Source organism: Pteronotus mesoamericanus, unplaced genomic scaffold (genome assembly GCF_021234165.1).
Source record: "Pteronotus mesoamericanus isolate MK-2021 breed Mesoamerican mustached bat unplaced genomic scaffold, CSHL_Meso_final contig_24, whole genome shotgun sequence".
Lineage (NCBI taxonomy): Eukaryota > Metazoa > Chordata > Mammalia > Chiroptera > Mormoopidae > Pteronotus > Pteronotus mesoamericanus.
The window spans coordinates 21286004-21310254 of NW_026555100.1; the positions used below are offsets into that span (position 1 = coordinate 21286004).

Sequence of the window (24251 nt, forward strand, 5' to 3'; positions counted from 1 at the left end):
CAGAATGTATTCTTGTGCTTTACATTCTTATTCAATTTATGTGGAAAATGAAATCTAACTTAGTCTAAGAACTATTTTATTTTGTCCATCATTAACAGCACAGTGCTCTGGGAGTTTTACTATGTTAGAACCTTTTTCCTTAAATATCACTTTCGGTGGGTGGGGAGGTATTATAAAAGAATTTGTGGATGAATATATTGAAACACTTACAAAAACAAGTTTATCAATTCCACAGTTTACTTGTAAGCAGCACTCAAACTTGTGACTAATCCTTGATGATTGAAGTTGTTTAAAGGGAACCTTAAATGTAGAGAAGACAATTTTTATTTACTTTGGACCTAAAAAATAGTTTTAAGAATAAATGAATCACTCAATCATTCTGAATTGTTTTAAAAAAATCAACTGTATTCTTCAAACAACTCCAGCCATGATCACCACCATTCTGATTTTTAAGCATTATAGTGTTTCAGTTTTGGGTAATATATCATTAGGCGATTTTTTCCTCCATTTCTGTGTCACAAGTTTTTTTTTTTTTCCTTTTTTTTCTTTTATCAAGTGTTTCTGTGCCAATTTAACGTTGTTCTCTAAAATAACTTCAAATTGAGTATAGCTTTACAGGCAAGAATCACCAAATTCAAACGGTGACATATCTCCAGTTTTCTTAAAATGACTTGGATCTATATGATAAATTGTTTAGGGGAATATAATGTTCTTCTTACATTTATTTTGAAGAGGATTCCTGAGAAAATTTTGCCATGACAAAAATGTATCAAATTTACAGTTGGGCAGTTTTGTCACCTTAATTAAAAATCAGAATAGATAATTAAATTTGTTCATTATAACCTGTCAATTATATGCTATTTGCCATTTTTCCTATATTAGCAGAACAGCCAAATATAAAAAAAAAATATTCAGAACAGTTTTACTAAATAGTGGGGTCAACATAAGACACTTAGATACTAGATGAGTAAAGAAAAATAAAATCTAAGATTAATTTTTATATACATATGCAAAACCCTTGATTAATACAGTGTGCCTGTCTTAAATACATGTAACAAAGTCAGTGAGAGTCTCAAGAAAAAAGTAATTGAAGAACTTGACTTATGATGAAAGTTTAATGGGTAATTTGGCAAGGAAATAACTGAGGGGAAAAATTCTAAAGAGGAGGAACTATTTAGCATACAGTAAGGGATATAATTAGAATGAAGTAAAATTATTAAGGAGCATTCAGGTTAACCATTAGGGTAGAAAAAATAAATTAGAACACATAGCTTTGATATATGTCACATTATAAATCAGAAATTAATGTTAGTAATATTATCTGGGACCTTTTAAACCTGGCCTTAAAAATAACATTTCTTAGACAAGAGAACAGATTAAAAAGAAATAGTATACTAAAACATCTAACAGAGTCTCAATCTACTAATTTTAGTTTTGTCCACATTAAAAACTAAAAATAAGTTCTGGGTTAAAACAGTTTAGTTCCATTTAAAGCATTATTTTCAGTTATTTATTTATGTATTTCAATTCCTCTTGGAATTCCTCTTGGAATTCTCTTAGATTACTTAACATTTTTAGTTCTGAATTTTTTTATTATTATAATCATTAAGATCTCATTCATCTTAAAATCCTGAACTTTTTCAGTAGATTTGTTTTATTTTCAAAAGTTTATAGTGAGAAATTATCAGTAGAGGAAAAATATTTAGATTTCAAACAAAAGATTCTTCAATAAATGTTATCATTTATATAATTTTGTGGATGGACTTAAACATGGGCACATGTAGTAGGTTCTTAAAGAAGAAAGCGATTACAAAATAATAATATTTGTAGTTTTTTAAAACACATTTCTTATGTAAACATTTAAACCTTTTACAAAGTTATAGTGAAATTAACCAATTAACCTTAAAAGTTATGGGTCTCAGGAAAGGTATTTAATGAGCACAGAACCCAGGTTGATGGATTTTCTTAAATCAAAATATTACCAGCAATATATGTGAAACAGATTGCGAAAATATAATTTGAAAATTTTATCATAATAACCCCCCTCTCCTACCACTCCCAAAAAGAGTTTCAGGAAGGAGAAAGTTAATATTATATTAGTGATTACTAATTTTTTTGTAGACAATATTGAGAAAATTTTATCTGACACTCTTATATTTTTCTCTTTTTTTCTAAATTTAGTTTGTCAATAGTAGTTGAAAAATCTATATATGTAAATTAGAATTTCATGTAATACATTACTGTAAATATGTAGATTTCTTCAGTTATTGTGATTACAAATAAAATCCTATTTTCTAGATTTTAATAATCTACATTTATATGGAATTGCAAATTTATGAAGTTGAACATTCTTTAACAAAGCTGCTATTATTCTTTATTCCAATAAAGAGTAATAGCAGCTTTTCACATTTTAACTGAAATAGACTTTGATTGAAACTTTTATGTATTCTGTTTTTTTAAGCAGTTATATTTTACCAAATTTATTTATAATAATAGTAATTAAAATAGGTCACAAATGAATTTTTTATTTTGAAGGAATATGCATTTCACTTCTTTTAAGAAGCTTTTATACACTATTATAGGCTAAGCTAAGTCCAATCAATATGAGTTAAAAAACATTTTATTGAAAAATCTGGGCAAACTTTAAGAAATTTGCAGTTAAAATTTGATTTAACAACTGGTGGGAAGCACTTTTTTTTTTTCTCAGCCCTTTTAAGATCCATAGCTGGGTCTGAAAATTAAACCGACAATGATAGATTAACAGGAGAATGCATTTAAATTTATTTAATATGTTTTACAAGACATGGTAACCCCTTATAATGAAATGAAGGTCCTCCAAATGGTGAAAGCTACCTGCTCTTATATTAGTTTGAACAAAGAGAAGCAATTGTGGAAAAGTGACTAAACTGTGTACAGAGACTAAAGCATGATTAAGATTATTTTAGCAAGGTCTGCTAGTATAGCATTCCCTTGATCTCAACTTCTCACTCTTGATGATAAGAATATTGCTTTCATTCCAGTACAGAAAGGGCACGTTTCACATTGGAATTTCATATCTCGCTTTGAAGAAAAAGAAGATGCTCACAATGTTCTTCCTTTATTCACTGCTTTCCAAGTACCTTCAATTCAAAATAGTCAATATGCCAAAGTACCATAATTGGGGGTGACATACTTTGAATTTCAACAATCAATGACAGCATTAGCCTTAGGAATATGACTATGATAACAAGAAACCCAAACAGCAGTAGCTTAGGCAAAGCAGGCTTATTTGTCTCAATTAAAATAAATCTAGAGGTGGGAAGGGAAGGGCTTGTGCAAGCACTCAATACCATCAGGATGCCTGCTCTCTATTTCTTGCTCTGCCAGTTATACTGTATTTACCTTCCTATTCATTCTCATTACCTAATGTTCTGAAAATGGTATTACAGATCTAAGCATCTATTGTTAATTCCAGAAGAGCAAAAGATAAAGATGAATGCAAGATGAGTTTGCCCTTCTTTCTCCAAGGAACCAAAACTTTTTCAGAAACCATACTTGACATATTTTATCTTACATCTTATGATACATTAAATAGCCACGGTAAACTGAAAGATAACTAGTTAGTAGTCCTTTTGGATTGTGGTTATGTTAATCAACTAATAAGACATCAAAAGATATAAATATTCAAATCATAGTAAAAATATAAGTATGCAAACAGTAGTGAGAATTTTTTTTTATTTTTTAAACAAATTTATCAGCTCTCAATTCCCAACAGGAAAGCATTCATATTTAAAATACAGAGTTGCTGTACAGTGTAGATATCTCTGACCAGATTCCATGTGTTCATCAATATTGTTTTCCCAGTAAAAGATAGGATAGGTAACTTGGTTCTGTCATGGTTTTTGCTATCTGAAAAATGTTTGAATTATTTGACTCTAACTTCTATGGTGAACCTTGCAATGTTTTACAATTTCAGATTAGCAGTAAATTTAGCCTCTTTGCTTTGGCCATGAATCGTTATTCCCTATGTCTTTAATATATGACAATATAAACAAACAATTAGAATCTAGAAGTTGAATATTTAACTATTCAATAAAAATTCAGGAAACATTAACAAGGAAGAATATTTATGCAAGAACAACTGTGTATGAAATTGAAAATGCTTTGAATTTCAACATAGTTGGTTTAATAAATTTTAGACTGAAGTACAAATGGTTACATATATATATATATATATATTTTCTTCTCTGCCATTTATATTGTTCCAAATATATATTTTATGGTATTTTTTAAAAATAAAACTGTGCTAGATTTATTTGGATATATACTTTTATAAAAAGAAATAACCATGTAATTTTAAAAGAGAATGAGCCTCATTCATTTTTGAAAATCACAGATTTATATTTCTTTGTTGAGAATAATAGGTTGATACTTAAGTGTTTTCTGAAATAAATCTTTCAGGAGATTTTTTAAAATTGGTACATAATCTTAACTAACTGAGAATCTCTCCTTGATAAGAAATAAAAACATTCTACAGGGGACTGGTCCATATTAAAACATATCACCATCTCTCTGAACCAATCAAAAAATTTACATGATCATATTTTATAAATAATTCAATAACTATTTCAATAGATTTAAAAGAATAAAATCTAATGTATAGCTCAGAAATCCACATTTTTAATGATTAACTAAGTGATTTGGATGTAAATGGTCTTCAGGTCACTTTTCAAGAAACATAGAAGCAAGGAATTATTCTCTGTATGTTTATTACTTTATATTTCTGCCAAAGACATGAATATTCTTTATTTTATAGAAAATACACTAAGATGTGGGGAAATATGAAGTCTGTCCATAAAGTATCCAGTCATTTAATATGAAAAATAGAGATATTTATTGAAGAAGATACTAGAAACATTGTACATGGGACAATGACTCATCAGTCCCCTTCAAAGTAGACACCTTTGGGACCTGACACAGTTCTCTCAGTGGCCATCAGCTGCCCTGTCATATTTTTGTGAAGCTCATCGACAGAAAAAAAACTCTTCCCTTCAAAGGCAGTTTTAGTTTTGGGAAAAGCTAGAAGTTGCAGGGACACCGAATCTGGGCTGCAGGTGGGCTGGGTTACTGGGTGATTTGACGTTTTGCCAAAAAACTCTGCATGATACGTGATGCATGAGCTGACATCTTGTCTTGATGAAGCTTCCAATCACCATTTGCTCATAACTGCAGCCTTATGAATCATCCAAATAGTTTCCGTGGAGAAATTGTCAAGCGTAAAGCTAAATTTGATGCAGATTCATTGCTCTGCTTGCTCAGCCATTTTGAATGTGACGGTCATACAGTACACATGTTCACTCAATGACATCTACTGCCCTTAACTGACTAATACAGTGAAGTCATCATTGTTCACACATGTGCATTCTAGTCTACTCTCCTTGGCTGCCAGGTTACATGCTGATGACACAAAAACTGTTCTTGCTATATTAACAATGGATGGAATTTTTCTGGACAGACCTAATTGTACATCTACATGGTCCATAAATATTAGCCCTTATTAGCACAAAGATGATAAACTTATTAATTAACTTCTTAGTTTACTTAGTGATCCAGTTTTCTTCTTCATTACCCAGTTACAGTCTATAGTTTTGACCAAGGACCAATTATAGTCTGCAAACATCCTACTCCATAGTGTCAATAAGGGAATTTTGAAGAATAGGATAAACACCAAAAAAGTGAATTGACAGGGAACTACAGATAGTCATCGAAAGGATCAGGCAACTTAAAGGATAGTGAGTAAACTCTAGAGTGGCTACTCTTACAGATTTTGGCTCTAGGATGTCAATTTTAACATCTTATTCACCCTCGGGCAAATTGGGAACTCCTGTTACTATAAAAACCCATCTTTTTACTGGTTTTAACTCTACCATAACCATCAAATAACATTTGTTAAACTGCTTTTTGTTATGAAAGCAATGTAGCCTTTTCAGAAAAAGATTAGAAAAATATATATAAAATAAAGGAGAAAACAGAATTATCTGTATTTTATCTGATATAACATTTGATTCTATACATATCCACATACGTCTATACACAAGTGTATGTTTCTGTGTGTGCATATTTTAAATTAAATTATTTGATGGAGCTATACACACAGAGAAGGACACAAACCATATTTGTGCAGCTCAATGAATTTTCAAATAGTGAACACAGCTCTATAATTAGTACTCAGAATAAGAAACAAAAATTAATTAGACCCCAGAAGACCAGCTTTCCTTTTCCACCTTCTACACACGTTACCCCATTCCGACTTCTATCACAATGGAGAGATTGGCAAAACATTAAAATTGACATACTTGCCCTCATATAGTATGTTCTGTATTGTGAGAAACTTAGAGTATGTACTTCTTGCACTGAATCTTATGTTTATAAAATTCACCCACATGATTATTTGTGACAATAGTTTATTCAATCTTAGTACTATATATTATTTCATTGTATGGCTTTTGTATAATCATTTGTGGGCATTTAGGTTGTTCCGAGGTATAGACTATAAGCACTGTTCTCATTGTCTTTGATCCATCATTAAATAAAATTTTATTGGACTTTTAAATATTGCAGTGTGTACAAATCATCCTGAATAGTGAATAATTTCACAGAATAAATTTATTGATGTAACCAGAACACAAATAAATAAGCTGTTATCAACACCCAAGAATTCCCTGCTGTGCGTGATAATTTTTAAATGACTGTTGGGCATTGTTTATGAAAACATTATAAAGGCTTGGGATAAAATTATACTGCTCAAAAGATGATTGACTTTTGATTCTGTTAAAATACAGGCAGATCACCTTGAATCAATCAGGCTTTGAATATTTGGTTTTAATCTGAATGAGAGCTGGTCTAGATCTAATGCACCATTACTTGTAGAGTGTAGAAGTTCAGCCATTCCAACAGAAAGGATGGGGCATTTTCCAGGGCCTCATCTTCATGTTAGCCAGGAAGCCTTATCCCCATGATTGCTATGAGATCTCTTCTGATTCATTTTCTCTTAATGCTGAGCTTTTCAACCTTTCTCCGTATATCACTTATAAATTAGGGCAAATCATATCTATATATTTAAAAACAGAATTTGGATAATTCTATTGTGCAGGCAGGCTCATCCTGTTTTCTTCCACCTACTTTGTATTTACATGTTATTAAGTATTTAATATCATAGCACTGGATTTTTCATTTTCCTGCCTGTGGTCCTTTCCTTCTCTAATTTTGTTCTGTGCCATCAGTGGCCTGCCCCATACTGTGACAGAGCCAGGTGGAGGGCAAGTGCTGTACTCAGACTTTGATTAGAGAGAGCGGTTTTCAGCTTGAGTCACATATGAATATTTTTCTTGATGGTGCATAAGTCATTGACCTACATACTGTTCTCCGGTTGCAGCAGGCCAGGGATTTACCTTTAACCAAGTATCACATAGCAGATATTACTAGTAGGTTTACCTGCTTACCATTTCCTTAGGCTGTATAGTTACAACGTAATTGCTTAATTAATGGCCCTAAATGTGAACCTAGAAAATTACTAACGTAGTATTTTCTGGTAACATTTGTTTACTGAAAATACTTAGCGGACATACAGTGTTATTTTATACTGTATTAGTTTTATTTTTAAACATTGGAAACCTTAAGTGGCAAAAACTACAAAAATGTTGCTTTTTAGAGAAAAAGGGATGTATGTATAAACAAAAACTTACCTCCATAAAATGTGATCAAGATATATGTAAAATCTACATATGAATGAAATCACATGGAACTTGTTCTTCTCTAACTGGCTTATTTCACTTAGCATAATGCTCTGCAGGTCTTTCCATGCTGTCACAAAAGATAAGATTTCTTTCTTCTTTATAGCCAAATAGTATTTCATTTTGTAAATGTACCACCTCTGTATTTTTATCCACTAATCTACTGATGGACACTTGGGCTGCTTCCAAATCTTGGCTATTGTAATAAATGTAGAGGTGCAATGAACATAAGGTTTCTTTGGATAAATTCTCAGGAGTAGACTCTCTTGTTCATACAGTAGTTCCATTTTTTTATTTTTTGAAGTAACTTTCTAATGCTTTCCACAGTGGCTACACTAGCCTGCGTTCCCACCAACAGTGCAGTGCATGAGGATTCCATTTTCTCTACATCCTCACCAACACTTGTTGTTTGTTGATTTAGTGATGATAGCCTTTCTGACAGGCATGAGATGATATCTCATTGTAGTTTTAATTTGCATTTCTCTGATGATTAGTGACATTGAGCACCTTTTATATGTCAATGGGCCATCTCTATGTCCTCTTTGGAGAAGTGTCTGTTGAGGTCCTCTGATCATTTTTTAATTGGATATTTTTTTGTGTTGAGATTTATAAATTCTTCATAAATTTTGGATATTAATCCTCAGAAAATATGTTCTCCCATTTAGTGGGTTATCTTTTCATTTTGTTGATGGTTTCCTTTGTTGTGCAAAAACATTTTAGTTTGATGTAGCCCAATTTCTTTATTTTATTTTGTTTCCCTTGCCCGGAGTGATACACTAGAAAAAAGTATTGCTGTGAGAAATGTCTGAGATTTTACGGCCTATGGTATTTTTTTTTTGTTTTTAGGATCTTTGTGGTTTCAAGTGGAAGTTTTAAGTCTGTAATACATTTTGAGTTTATTTTTATGCATGGTGCAAGAAGGTGGTCTAGTTTCATTTCTTTGCAAGTCCAATATTCCTAATACCATTTATTAAGTAGATTATCTTTACTACATTGTAAGTTTTTGCCTCCTTTGTCAAATATTAATTGACTATAAAGGTGTGGGTTTATTCCTCTATTCTGTTCCATTGATCTATATAACTGTTTTTATGCCAGTATTATACTGTTTTGATTATTATGATCTTGTAGTATAGTTTTATTATCAGGTAATGTGATCCCTCCAGCTTTGTTCTTCTTTCTCAAGATTGCTGTGGCTATTTGCGGTCCTTTGTGGTTCCATATACATTTTTGGAATATTTGTTCTAGTTCTTTGAAATATGCCATTATCTTTATGGAAATTGTGTTGAATCTTTAGATTGCTTTGGGTAGTATGAACAATTTAATGATGCTAATTTTTCCTATCCATGAACATGGTATATGCTTCCAATTATTTGTTTCTTCTTTAGTTTCTTTCTTCAGTGTAATAATTCTGTTCAGTACACATCTTTTACTTCCTTGGTAGTAATTTATTCCTAGGCATTTTATTCTTTTTGAAACAATTTTGAATGTAATTGTTTCTTAATTTCACTTTCTGGTAGTCATTTTTGGTATAGAAAAATGCAGCTGATTTCTGGATTTCTTTTTGTTTCTATCCTGCTATTTTACTCAGTTTATTTATCAGTTCTGGTATTGTGTGTGTGTGTGTGTGTGTGTGTGTGTGTGTGTGTGTTGGAATATTTAGGGTTTTCTATATACAGTATCATGCCATATACAAATTATAACAGTTTTACTTCTTTCTAATTTGGATGCCTTTCATTTCTTCTTCTTTTTTAAATTTAATGAACAAAATGAACAGGCAAGATAGAAATAGACCCATGGGCTTACAACAGGCTTACAGCTTTTGGAGTGGGTGTTGGTGGCTGGGTGGAGAGTTGAAAGGATTGAGGAAAAAAGAAAAAAAGAAAAAAAAACTAATGTACACATACAACACTGTAGGGATTGCTGGAGAGTTAAGGGAAGAGGTGAAGGAGGGTGCAGGGTGATAGATAGCGATGGGAGGAGAATTGACTGAGGGTGGTGAACACACAATGCAGTGTATAGATAATGTGCTGTGGAATTGTTCATGTGAAACTGGTATAATTTTGTTAACCAATGTCAACCCAATAAATTTGATAAAAATACAAAAAGAAACTATTGTACTAATATTAAAAAATCTCTAAAGTATACTCATTAAATGTAAGAGGTATATAGTACTCTGCTATTTTTTGAAAAATAAAAGACATAAAAATAAAAAAATAAAATAAATGTAAAATCATTTTTTAAAAGTTAGCCTCCAAAAAATACTCAACATTGAAGAACTTTTCCCTTTAATATCATTGCTTGCTTTTCCCATTTGTTTTTGAGGTTTTGAAAGTTGTAAGTTTTTTTCTTTTTAATTTTTTTTTTTAAACTAAGGAGTGGGAATAATGATGAGGTACTTTTCAGATAGACAAATGGCACAATGAATGGTTAACTGACATCAAAATAAAAATAACTTCTCTCACATTAAATCCTTTTTTTCTCTTTTAGACCTCAACTGCCACAGTAAATGTGGTGGTGTCAGACGTCAATGATAATGATCCAGTGTTTGATCCCTACCTGCCTAGAAATCTGTCTGTGGTGGAAGAAGAAGCTAATGCCTTTGTGGGTCAAGTAAGGGTAAGTGGAATATGTATTAAATGATGGAGCATCAAAGTTATTTGAAAGCATTCAGTGAGAGCACTTGGGTATAATGCAAAATGATAACCAAGAACACACATTCTCAATCACTGGGCTGGATACTCTTCAAGATTTCTTTTTAAAAGTCATATACACATTTGGATTTAACCTTTTAATCTCATTGGTTTACATTTTATAACCATTGTGTTATAAAACCATTATAACACTGATTTATTTAAGAGTATTCTTTTCTTATTTAATATATATTTTTATTTTCTGGAATTATAATAAAGGACTTTAAAATAAATATGTAACTAGCTATGCCATTAAGTATAAATTTGGTAATGCATACCTCAAAGTACAATTGTTTAGATGCAATTCTTTTGGTGTATGAACATGAAAGAACACATTTTCCGGAATTATTGATCCCTAGAAGTAATGGATCTTCCAAATTCATACACTAAATAATGAGAGTACTTGGTCACCCATCCTGCTGTGGAGAGGGCACATTTTCAGCATGTCCCGCTTCCTGTGCAAGCCAGCAGCCAGCTCTCCGCAATTCTGATATAAAAACATTTAGTTGGACTGCAGATGTCAGCAGGTAGAAGTTGTCCAGAGAGTATGTACACTCTGACTGACATGCATTAGGCACTGACAGCTTCTGTACACCAAGCAAACTAGACAGCTTGTGCAGAAAACATAGAAAGGAGGCAATACTAAAGTTGATTCATGAAGAATGGATACTCATGGAAGAATTTGGGGGGTGAGGTGGGTGGGAAACTAGAGAAAGGTAAATTCAAGAATAAAAGCACAGGCGAACGAGAGCATAAGACATGTCCTAATTACAGTCAAGAAGATGTGCCATATCAAAAACATTTCTCTTTGCCATGGTGTAGAGGTGGTTCCTGGAAGGTCTGAAGTATGTTATCATCAGATTTTTATTATATAAAGATTACTCCTTTTTATTATAGAAAAATTATAATGGGAGGTTCTAAACCCAGAAAACTGGATTAGAAGAAAATTATAATAGCTTAAATTTTTGAGGCTTGAACTATTATCATAGTCTAATCACAATGATAATTAACTTACATTATAGTTGTCACTCTTGGATGCCACATTGATAAAAACTGAAAAATTTATCAGTTATATCTATAACTATTCAGATAAAATAAACAGATATTGAAATCTTTTAGGAAACTTATCTTTCCAATATCTCTTAATTTACTGAGTATTGGAGCAATAAACCCATATGGAATATACAACTAAAAACATATAAGTGGACATTAACATAATGATTAAGTTTTAGTTAATTTTATTTTTCTTTTAACTTATTTTTGCCACTTTTCCTAGTGGCAAAAAAGAATTACAGCGTAAGTGTTTTTTTTTTTATTTTCTGGTTCTTTAATTTGATGAGAAATGGTCTCTATAATTTATTTCAACATTAAAAATTGAAACATAGACCTTAGCACTCATAATTTGATAAAGCAGTAATTTCCCTGGTCTGTAGGCAATAACATGTTTTCTTAACAAACAAAATGAGTTTGAAAGTACAAAGGAAGAGAAAAACATCCAAAGCAGGTGCATCCAACAGATTCTGCACAGTTCCAGAAAAGTTGTCATATTCATAGAATGGAGTTTTGATACACCATAATGGTTTCCTGTTGCTGCCTAATGGTAATTATGTAATACATTAATTTCAATAAATGACTCATGCTTTGCTTATAAAATTTAATTGCAATTGTCACAAAAACTATTTAGACACACTTAAAACAAAGATATATAATTGTTCGTTATTCTACTGAATTTGACTTGCTGACTTTGGGTTTTGTTTTAATAGTGTTTTGGTATGAATGATCCAGTATTTGGATTCAAATGCTAAAGAAATTTTATATTTATTAAGGTAATGTCATACTATCAAGCTTACTAAATAAGAAAAACCTATTAGGTGATATTTATAGATTATACAAAGCAAAATTTTCACTCAGCATAGCAGAATATAAACTACCAGCCAGTAATTGTTTTTAACAAAGAACTTATTGTACTCAGGTATAGTATACCAAACTTAAATCTGAGAATCTTCTATATATTCTTAAAGTACTTGCAGTAGCAGAATAGTTGGAGAAAAAAAAATACACAGAAAATAAAACCAGCAAACACAGTAAAAATAGGCTCTGTGTCTATGTCAAGTGTCAAATGTGTCACACCAATTATTTCCTAAAAGAATGAGAGACAGAACAAGGACTAAAGTGGCTAAGTCAAGGTTCATGGGAATATGCATGATCTGCAGAACCTTGATAAATTAGTGAGATTATAGATGGAAAAAAGAAAGGAAATAAAGGTACAAGGCACATGTGATGCCAGACCAACTTGAACTGAAGAGGCAATTTGAGAATCAGCTGATAATCTTACAGTAATGGAATATTAGTTTAGAGGACTTCTGGAAAATCGACCTAAAATGTGTTGAGATAAGATGGGGAAGTAGGAATGCCTAATGAAATAGCTGCTGATACAAAGACTACTTATCAATATAGAGTTTTGTTTAGTACCTTTCACAGGATTTCACAGGATTTAAAATCTAAAGAGTCTCTATGCATACTCTGACTCTGAAGTACATACAATAGTTCATTTTTAAAATGTGTCTCAAATAGTAGGCCTCATACCAGCTCCTGCAAAAGTCCAGGTGGATCCCAAATCCCTGAGTGTGCACAAAGTGAGAGAGAAAATATTTATAAATGTGTTTGTCTGTATTAATTTACTTATTGTTAAATGAGATAAATAGTTGAGGGTAAAGCTGGGTTTATAGTTGGAATGATGTATGTTATTTTAAACAAGTTTGATAAATTGCTTGGATATGTCTCCAAGATTGTTTATTCCTAAAACCAAAGGATCTGCTGAGAATAATTTATTCTAATACATAAGAGCCAAGGAAATAAGCTTAGTCCTATTATGAACTCTAGGTCTTCAGAAGTGGATATTCATGATGCCTAGTTCAATATAATGTGTGTCATTTTCATTGATTTCTCAACTGCTATTTGATGTACTCAGTCTTGACACTGGGTTAGGGAGTGAGGAGAAGATAAAGGAAGATCTGTTTCAGCAATCACTGAGATACAGGGTCACAAAGAGAATTTCTTTGTACTTGTCAAACAGGATTAGCGTAGGAAGAATGAGATGGCATTTTTACTTAGGCATGCTTGCCCCAGAAGATGCTTCAATACATTTCTGTGTGCGTATGTGGGGTGAGTGGAGATTTATTTGGGGTGAAGGAAAGGGAGAGCAGTAGGAAGCCTTGGAGCTCATATCAGTGGTTTCTAGCCTTCGTAGTGACATGTCCTTGAGTAGCTTCTTAGGGCCCCAAATTCATCTGTTTTTCAGGGTAGTCCTGGGTATGAATGCCAGCACAGATGCATTGAGGAGGTATACTTTGAAACATTGCCTGTTAAGATTAAACAAGTTCTAAGCATTGTATACATCTAGTGAGCTATTTCCCAGCAAACTTTCAATTAATACCTTGCAGAAATTCTTATGCTGAACTGACTTCTTTTTGCTTTAAGTAATAAAAATAGAGCCCCGAGTCAACAAAAATGTTCTTCCAATTCTAAAACAAAGGAGGCTGAATTTATTTAACCTGAAACACAAATATATTCCCAGCATGAGATCTGCATGCTAAATTTCAGCAGCAATGAAGTGGCAAAGACTTAGCCTTAAACCCTTAAAGCAGCTTTAAAATCATTAGTAAACTGCAGTGTTTAGAAAGGTAGTGATGGTGTCATTTTTTTAAAAAAAATTTATTTCCTTCAACAAGACAATTTAATATTAAGCAAAATAAATCTGACCCACCGTGGTCTGTGTCTGATTAATGTTGTCATCTCCCTGTGTGGGTTCTAAAAATGAAATGAAGGTGGGGAGCTTTATGGTCTTTTATTTATTTCTTGTAGCTCAGCATGACATTCAACAGTGCCTAAAACTATAATACTTCTTTTTTAAGTGGGCCACAAGTGGGGAATTTTATGGCTTCTCTTGTCAAGTCAAACTATATAATGCAAACACTGTTCTCAGTTGAGTGAAGGAAAACCAACCACCCAATTTGAAAAACTGGCAGCATTCATTTAATGCTGCTACCTAAAAATGGAGATTTAGTTATTGCTGGTGAATATTTTTGAAACTTAGTGATCTTTCAGATATTCAAATATCAGTTCATAAATGGATTAGAAAATTTTATGATTTTGTAATTTTATACAATCAAAACTTGGGACCCACCCTTTTAATAGTTTTTAGTCTTACTATCACTTATAATGAGTGTCCGTGTGCATGCATTTGTGTGTATAATCCCAGACAGACAATAAAATATCCACCTCAATCCTTATGGTCACAAATGATATCTTTATTGCTAAATGTAATTTTTATCTGAATTACCTTACTCCTGCATTTGAAGTGGATCTTGCTTTATTGAAGCTCTATTACGTTTGCTCCTGTTTTTTTTTTTTTTAATTTACTTACTGTTGTTCAGTTACAGTTGTTTTGACTCTTTCCCCATTGCTCACCCCTACCCTGTCACCCTTATTTCCACAGTCAATCCCCACTTCTAGAAGCCCATGTGTCCTCTATTCATGTTCCTTTGCTTGCTCCTTCTCCTTCTTTCCTCCATTATCCCCCTCCACCATTCCCTCTGGTCACTGTCAGTTTGTTCTTTATTTCCAAGTCCCCAGTTCTATTTTGCTCTTTTGTTTGCTTTGTTCATTAGGTTCCACTTGTAGGTGAGATCATATGGTATTCGTCTTTGATTGCCTGGATTATTTCACTTAGCATAAAACTCTCCAGTTCCATCCATGTTGTTGCAAAGGGTAGGAGTTCCTTCTTTCCTTCTGCTGTGTAGCATTCCATTGTGTAAATATACCACAGGTTTTTTATCCACTCATTTACTGATGGGCACTGAAGCTGTTTCTAGCACATGGCTATTGTAAATAATGCTGTTATGAGCATTGTGGCGGGGGGGTGCATAGGTGCTGTTGAATTGGTGATTCAGGATTCTTAGGCTATAGTCCCAGCAGTGGGATCACTGGATTGAAAGGCAGTTCTATCTTTAGTTTTTTTTTAAAGAAAATTCCAGACTTTTTTCCACAGTGATTGCACCAGTCTGCATTCCCACCAACAGTGTGCTAGGGTTTGCTTTTCTCCACAATCTCGCTAGCACTTATTTGTTAATTTATTAGTGATGGTCATTATGACTGGTTTGAATGTTTAAGAATGTCTTATTCTTTTTGCTTTCCCTTTGTATGATTGCTTCTTAAACCTTTTATTTTAAATACAGTATTATTCCTTTTTTCTATCTTTACAGAGGTATACAAAAAACTACACACAACATATACAATTTGTTGAGTTTGAGTTTGAACATATGTATTCACTTTTGTTAACATCACCACAATCAACATAATGAAAATATCCAAAACCTCCAAAACAAATTTTGAATTTTGGAAGTAACTTCTCAGTTCTTCTCTTTCTACAAATCACTTTTTGGAATTTCCACTCATATTAAAGCCCACAGTTTTAATTGTACTTGAATGCTGATGTCTCCCATATATATATATATATATATGTATGTATATATATGTATGTATATATATATATAATCTTTAGTCCCTTCTGCTCTGTCAAGCTACAGCCTAAAATAAATATTTATCTGTAAAACAAACACACTTGTATTTCTTATAGGCATATCAAATTCAACCTGTTTAAGATTGAACCCTTATTTTTATCTTCTCTAGAAAGGGGTCCTTCTCCAAACTGTGCATCTGGGTTAGCCGCGCTGCAAGCCAAGTGGCGAGGAGCCATCTCAGTCACCTCTTCTTCCCTTACTGTCCATACCCAATCAATCACCTGTCTTGACATTTTACATGTTTCAGGTTATTCTCAAGTCCTTTCCTCTCTGCAAACAACCACAGTCAGGCTCTCATTCTTTTCCATCTGAACTGTTACTACATCCTCTTAATTGCCTATCCTGACACTGTTCTTGACACCTCGTAATTGTCCTCAGTGTAACTGCTGGAATGAAGTCTCTAACAAACACATCTCAATTATTGGAGGTAATCCACAATTAAATAAATTGGATACATCTTCCACTACTACTTTATAACTTTACCTACAGTAATAATAACCTGCCTATAAATACTATTGATAATATGTTCTCAGAACTCTCCTATTCTTCTTTCTTTGCCTCTGCTCATGCCCCTTGCCTTGATTTCTTCCTTCTCCCTTATTTATATAACTCATCCTTGAAAATTCTAGTCATACATAATCTCTTCCAGAAACCTGTTTTTTGAAATTTTCTATGTGCTAAGTGTCTTCTACCCCCAAATTATACTGTGTACAACTTTCGATAGTATTTTGTAAAATACATTGAAGTTACCTATATATCCAAATTACTTGAAATCAGAGACTGTTTCATATTATCTTAGAAACCTCACTATCTAGCTCAATATTTGCCCTTAGAAGATATTAAATTAAAATAACCTAATGTATTGATGTAATCAAAGAATAAATTTTACATTGGTGATTCATTAACATTATAGAAAGAAAAGAGATGTAATAAACTTCAACATCTAAATATATATATTTGGCTTTTCTCACTCATACTCCCACAAGTAAATGTTTTCTTGGTAAATAGAAAAAAGGTTTTATATTTGATATCTATCTACTTTTAGGATTTTAGCATGTAGTATAGCAAACACACAGTTGTTTTTAAAAGCAGTGTTAATGCAAACAACAGTTGAATTTTATTTTGGTACAGGGCAAAATATTTACCACTTGGGAGTCCAGGAAATAATAATGAAGGATGTTCACAGGTATAAGATTACATGGGAGAAAACTGTAAACAGCTTGTTTGGTTGTATTTTTAGAACTGTATTTTCATTCATCTATTTAAAATATCTAGTCCATTTAAATTATTTATATTTATATAAAAAGGAATGCCAACTATTTCTGCTTCACAAATCCCTGATCCATTCATCTAGCTGTGCCTTTTAGTGTTGCATTACTTATTTATGAGATCCAACCTTATACAAATTGCACTTCTCTTTTATAGACTGATGAGAATTCATGGCTTATTCACTTTAGTTGGATTCAGCTATTCTTCTCTACAAATGTTAGAGCTCACTATGATTATTTATACTGACTTTACTGCGGAACTAAGGAAGAAGCTTGGCAATCCGCTTTAAGTTTTATAGGAAGCATTCCAACTGTTTCTGAAAACTGTTATGAAGACTAGATCTTGTCCTTCAGCTTTATGAAAAGTATGTAATATAAAAAAGTTATTTAAATATAACTGCACAATATAATAAATTATTATAAAGGAAACAGAAATGTAAGTACAACCCAGGAAAATAATGCTTCACCAGGAAAATTTCTACATGATTCTTACTAGTCAAAATTATTCAACACTTTCCTCCACCTACAGGTAACCACCAAGTTTCTTGTTATTGCAGAGTTACCAACTAAATCAGCATCCACAAATAACATATTTTAATTGTTTTCTTTTTTAATGAATATAAACAAAATTGTAGAGTATGTATGCTTTAGTATCTGCTTTCCCTCATTTATCTTTCTCTGTGAGATTGCGAGATTCAACCACATATCTGCCTTAACATTTATGTTCCTTTTTTTATTTTAAAGATTTTATTTACTTATTTTTAGAGAGAGGAAGGGAGGGAGAAAGAGAGGGAGAGAAACATCAATGTATGGTTGCATTTGTGCACCCTCTGCTGGGTACCTGGCCTGCAACCTTGGCATGTGCTCTACGCTGGGAATTGAACCAGCAACACTTTGGTTCTCAGGCTGGCACTCAATCCACTTATGTTCTTTTTTTGTTGTTGTTCTATGTGACTAAATCACATTTACTTTTCAGATTATGTTATTGATGATTATTTGAGTGGTTTCCAATTTGAGGTATTATAATCAGTAATGTTGTGAATACTTTTATATAGTTTTACCTGATGCATATGTGCCTGAGTTTCTCTATGTTGTAAGAGTATATTTAATTCATTGAAAATTCCAGATAGTTTTAAAGTGATTGTGCCAAGAATTCTGTGTTATAGTCCCCATCTGCATTCTTGATGTGTTCATCTTTCTAATTTGAACCAAACTGGCATTATTGTGGTGCTATCACATTGTGGTCATGATAAACATCTCTCTAATAAGATTGAACATGTTTTCCAATGCTTAATAGTTCTTTTGATTTTTTCCCAAAGTACTTAAATAAGTTTCATATCCATTTTTCTATTGGGTTAACATTAATTTTTATTCTTCACCTGTGGGAGTTCTTTATATATTCAAGATATGACTCTCTTCTTGTTATTTGTATTTCAAACATCTCCAGCTATAAGTCTTGCATTTTACTTCCTTAAATTGGCCTTTTGATACATTGATTTTTACTTTTAAGAGTGCTACCTTTATCCATCATTTTTTAATTGTTACTTGCTATATTCAGATCATGAAGATATTCTTTTATATTATTTTGTTTTATTGTTTTGTTATTTATAAATATTGTATCTATTATGAAAAATTCTATGTAAATACTTATTTAAATTATTTAGTAGGTAAACATTTTCAATATTTTTTCTTCTAGAGAGTTACAGTTTCAGGTCTTATAAATCATTAATATATTTTGAGTTGATCTTTGTCTACGGTGTAAGATTAGGGTCCAATTTCATTCTTTTTCATGTACATATCCAGTTTTCCGAACACTATTTGTTGAAGACTCAGTCCTTTCCCTATTGTGATTTTGGGATCCCTGTCAAAGATTGGTTAACTGTATAGACATTGGCTTATTTATGGGATTTTCATTTTGTACATTTTATCTATGTGTCTGTTTTTATGCCATATCATCATATTTTAATGACTGCAGCTTTGTAATGTATTTTGAAATCAAAAAGTATGATGCTGCCTCCAGTTTTGTTCTTCTTCCTCAAAATTTCATTGGCTATTCATTATCTTTTTTACTTCCGTATAAATTTTAGGATTAAAAATTTGTAAAAAATGCCATTGGATTTCTATAGAGATTTCATTGACTCTATAATCAATTTGGGTGGTATGGACGTTTTAACAATATTAATTCTTCTCATTCATGAATATTGGATCATTCCCATTTGTTTATGTCTTCTTTAATTTATTTTTCCGCAATATTCATTTGTTCACTCAGTGTTTGTCTTTTTGATCAATGTTTTATCTATAACAAGAGAGTAAAAAGGTCATTATATAATGATAAAAGGGTCAATTCCTTTGTAAGATATAATTATAAATTTATAAGCATGCAGTGTCAGAGTACCTAAATATATAAGTAAACATTGATTTTTCTGAAGTGTGATTTAGACAACAAAGTAAAAATAGGACTTTAATGTCCCACTTTTAATTATAGATAGAACATTTAGACCGAAAATTAATAAAGAAACAGTAGCAATTCTTTCTTTTTCTGCTGCATAGAATTCCATTATGTTATGTAAATATACCAGTTTTTTAGTCCACTCATCTACTGACGGGCATTTAGGCTGTTTCTAATATTTGGCTATTGTATTTTAAAGTGAATTGTAAAAAATGCACAAAAATGTTATTGCTTTAAAATGTATTTTATTTGCACCCTGGCTGGGGTGACTTTGTGGACTGAGTGCTGGATTACAAACCAAAGAGTTGCTGGTTCCGTTCCCAGTCAGGACACATGTCTGTGTTGAGAACCAGGTCCCCAGTAGGGGGCGCTTGAGAGATAACCAAACATTGATGTCTTTCCCCTTCTCTATTATGTTTAGGTATAAATAAATAAATAAATAAATAAATAAAATATTTAAAAAGTAAAATACTTTTAAAAGTTTTTACTACTCTGATCATATATTTGTATTATCAGAATTGACAAAAAATTTAAAATATGAATGTAGATGAATATTGAATACTCATTAGTAGAATTTTTTCCTCATAGTGCATCAGAGGAAGTCACATCAATATTTCCCCCTTTTTACTATAAAGTAACAGGCAGTCAGAAAGGTTATGTGACTTGCCCATTTTTACATATTTATGTATTGATTTAACTATTACTTGTACTTGGGTATTCCTACTCCCAAAGCCAATTATATTTTTCTACCACACTGCACTGCCTCTACCAAAAATTTTCACTTCTCATCCTACACAGTTGAGAAATAAACAAAATTATAGATAAGGATGTAAAAAAAATAAAAAATGATGATTTAAACCAAATCAAGCTGTATAATGCTTTTGTAATTTACTTTTGTACTTATTTTTAATTGTACATATGTATTATGTTTCATGCTGATCGTCTTAGAGAAAAAGTCCAATAATGAAAATCACTTATGATGTGTCCTAGCCAATAATAAGGAAAGTAAAGGAGGTTTTAGTAAATCCATTTGTAGTAGCATATTTTACTGAAAAAAAAAAAATGTATTGCTGTTTTGATAAACAACTGCTGCTTATGCAGCAAAATTCATATGTCTGTAATTTTTATCTATCAAGACTTGATATTATTCCCTGAACAAATATATTGGGGCTGTATAATCTTTAGTTTGACATACTATAAATATAGCAAGTAAAATAAGTTATAAAAGCATAAAATCTTACAGTGGAAAGGACCACTCAGGTAACAACTTAAGAACAATCTTTTAAGAATTTGATCCATTTTGGATTTATTCTTTTGTGTGGTGTGAGAAAATGGTCTAGTTTCATTTTTCTGTATGTATCTGTCCAATTTTCCCAACACCATATATTAAATCAACTATCTTTAGTCTATTGAATGTACTTGCTTCCTCTGTCAAATATTAATGGAATATGAAATTGCAGGTTTATTTCAGGGCTCTCTATTCTGTTCTATTGATCTATGTGTCTGCTTTTATGCCAACACCATGGTGTTTTGTTTATTATTACCTTATATTGTAATTTGATATTAGGGAGCATGATTCCTCCAAATTTGTTCTTCTTTCTCAGGATCGCTGTTGCTATGTGGGACCTTTTGTGGTTCCCTATAAATTTTTGAAATATTTGTTCTAGTTCTGTGAAATATGTTATTGGAATTTTGATAGGAATTGTGTTGAGTCTGTAGATTGCATTGGGTAGCATAGACATTTTAATGATGGTAATTCTTCCTATCCATGAACATGGTATGTTCTTCCACTATATTTGTATTTTCTTCTGTTTCTTTCTTCAGTGTCTTAGAATTTTCCAAGTATCAGTCTTTTACATCCTTGGTTAGGTTTATTCCTAGGTACCTTATTATTTCTGAAGCAATTGTAAATGATATTGTTTTCTTAATTTCTCTTTCTGTTAGTTTATTATTGGCATATAAAATGTAACTGATTTCTGGTTATTAATTTTGTATCCTGCTACTTTGCTGAATTCATTTATCAGTTCCAGTAGTTTCTTGATGGAATCTTTGGAGTCCTTTATGTACAATATTATGTCATCTGTGAATAAAGATAGTTTTACCAGTTCCTTTCCAATTTGGATGCCTTTTATTTCTTATTCTTGTCTGATTGCAAAGGCTAGGACTTCCAGTACTATGTTGATTAAGAGCGGTCAAAGTGGACATCCCTGTCTTGTTCCCAATCTTAAGCGGAATGCTTGTAGCTTTTGCCCATTAAGTTTGATGTTGGCAGTGGACTGTCATATATGGCCTTTATTATGTTTAGGTATGTTCCCTCTATTCCACATTTTCTGAGAGTTTTTGTCATAAATGAGTGATGGATTTTACCAAATGATTTTTTCTGCCTCTATTAACATGATAATGGTGTATCTAGCCTTCATTTTGTTGATATGGTGAATCATATTTATTGATTTGCGAATGTTGGACCAACCTTGCATTCCTGGAATAAATCCCACTTGATCATGGTATATTGTTGCGGACTTCAGCATCTATGTTAATCAGGGATAATGGCTTATAATTTCCTTTTTTATTTTTTGTAGTGTCTTTATCTTGTTTCGGAAGTAAAATAATGCTGGCCTAGTAAAATGAGTTTGGGAGCTTTCCCTCCCTTTAATTTTTTTGAAATAGTTTGAGAAGGAAAGGTGTTAGTTCTTCTTGGAATGTTTGGTAAAATTCACCTGTGAAGCCATCTGGTTCAAGGCTTTTTTTGTTGAGAGTGTTTTGATTGCTGCTTCAATTTCACTAGGAGTAGTCTATCTACTCAGATTATCTGATTCTTCCTGATTTGATTTTGGAAGACTGTATATTTCTAGGAATTTATCCATTTTGTTCAGGTTGTCCAGTTTTTGGGGCATACAGTTCATAATATTTTCTGCAATCCTTTGTATTTCTTTGATATCAGTTGTTATTTCTCCTGTTTCATTTCTGACTTTATTTATTTCGGTCCTTTCTCTTTATTTCTTTATGAGTCTGGTTAAAGGTTTGTCAGTCTTGTTTTTCTTTTCAAAGAGCCAGCTCTTGGTTTCATTGATCTGTTATGTTGTTTTTTTTTAGACTATACTTTATTTATTTCTGCTCTGATCTTTGTTATTTCCTTCCCTTTACTAACTTTGGGTTTTGTTTATTGTTCTCTTTCAAGTTCCTCTAAGAGTGAAGTTAGATTGTTTATTTGAGTTTTTTCTTGTGTTTTGAGATAGGCTCTGTAATGTGATGAATTTGCCTCTTAGTATTGCTTTCCCAGTGTCCCACAAATTTTGAATTGTTGTGTCCTCATTTTCATTTGTTTCAAGTTATCTTTCATTTTCATCCTTGATCTCATTGTTGACCCATTCATTGTTTGATAACATCTTATTTAGCTTCCAAGTCTTGAATGTTTTTCAGTGTTCTTCCTGTGACTGATTTCTAGTTGCATAGCATTTTGAGCAGAGTAAATGCTTGATATGATTTCAAAGTTCTTAAATTTATTGAAACTTGTTTTGTGTCCTAACATGTGGTCTATCCTAGAAAACATTCCATATTCACCTTAAAGTATTATATTCTGCTGTTTTGTAGTGAAATGCTCTGAAAATATCAGTTAAATCCATTTGATCTAGTGTGCCCTTTAAGGCCCCTGTCTCCTTGTTGATTTTCTCCCTGAAAGATATATCCATTGAGGTAAACGATGGGTTAAAATCTCTGACTTTAACTGTATTTCTGTTGATCCCTCTCTTTATGTCCATAAAGGGTTGTTTTACACATTTAGGTGTTCCTATGTTGTGTGTGTGTTTACTAGGGTTATATCCTCTGGTTGGATCATCCCCTTTATCACTATGTAGTGTTCTCCTTTGTCTCTTTCTATACCCTTGTTTTTAAAGTCTATTTGATGGATATAAGTACTGTTGCTCCAGGTTTTCTTTTTCCTTTTCCATTTGCATAAAATATCTTTTTCCATTCATTTACTTTTAGTCTGTGTGTGTCTTTCTATCTGAGATGGGTCTCTTGGAGGCAGCATACATATCAGTCTTATTTTCTTATCTATTCAACTACCTTATGTCTTTTGGTTGGAGAATTAAAGCCATTTACATTTAAGGTGATTATTGATAGATACATACGTAGTGCCATTTTATTGTTAGACTCTTTTCCTTCTCTTTTTCTTTTTTCTTAAAACAAGCTCTTTAACATTTGTTGCAGTACTGGTTTAGTGTTAACAACTCCATAAGCTTTCCCTGGGCAGCTCCATATTTCTCCTTTGATTTTGAATGATTAGCCTTGCTGGATAAAGTAGCCTTGGTTATAGGTTCTTGCTTTTCATCACCTTGAATATTTCACACCACTCCCTTGTGGCCTGATATGTTTCTGTTGAATAATCGGATGACGGTCTAATTGGTCATCCCTTGTATGTAACTACCTGCTTTTCTCTTGCAGCTTTTCAGATTCTCTCTTTGTCTTTAAGCCTTGCTGTTTTAATTATG

The 24251-nt window shown here is 32.1% G+C and overlaps 1 protein-coding gene across 13 annotated transcripts in view; it reads left to right on the plus strand.

Moving 5' to 3' along the window:
• PCDH15 (protocadherin related 15) overlaps window positions 1–24251 on the plus strand; it is a 704528-nt gene that overhangs the window by 461800 nt on the left and 218477 nt on the right. For all 13 annotated transcript variants that reach the window (XM_054572779.1, XM_054572777.1, XM_054572778.1 and 10 more), the window contains one exon: window positions 10260–10388. In XM_054572779.1, the coding sequence (XP_054428754.1) occupies window positions 10260–10388 (129 nt within the window). The remainder of the gene's footprint in view (window positions 1–10259; window positions 10389–24251) is intronic.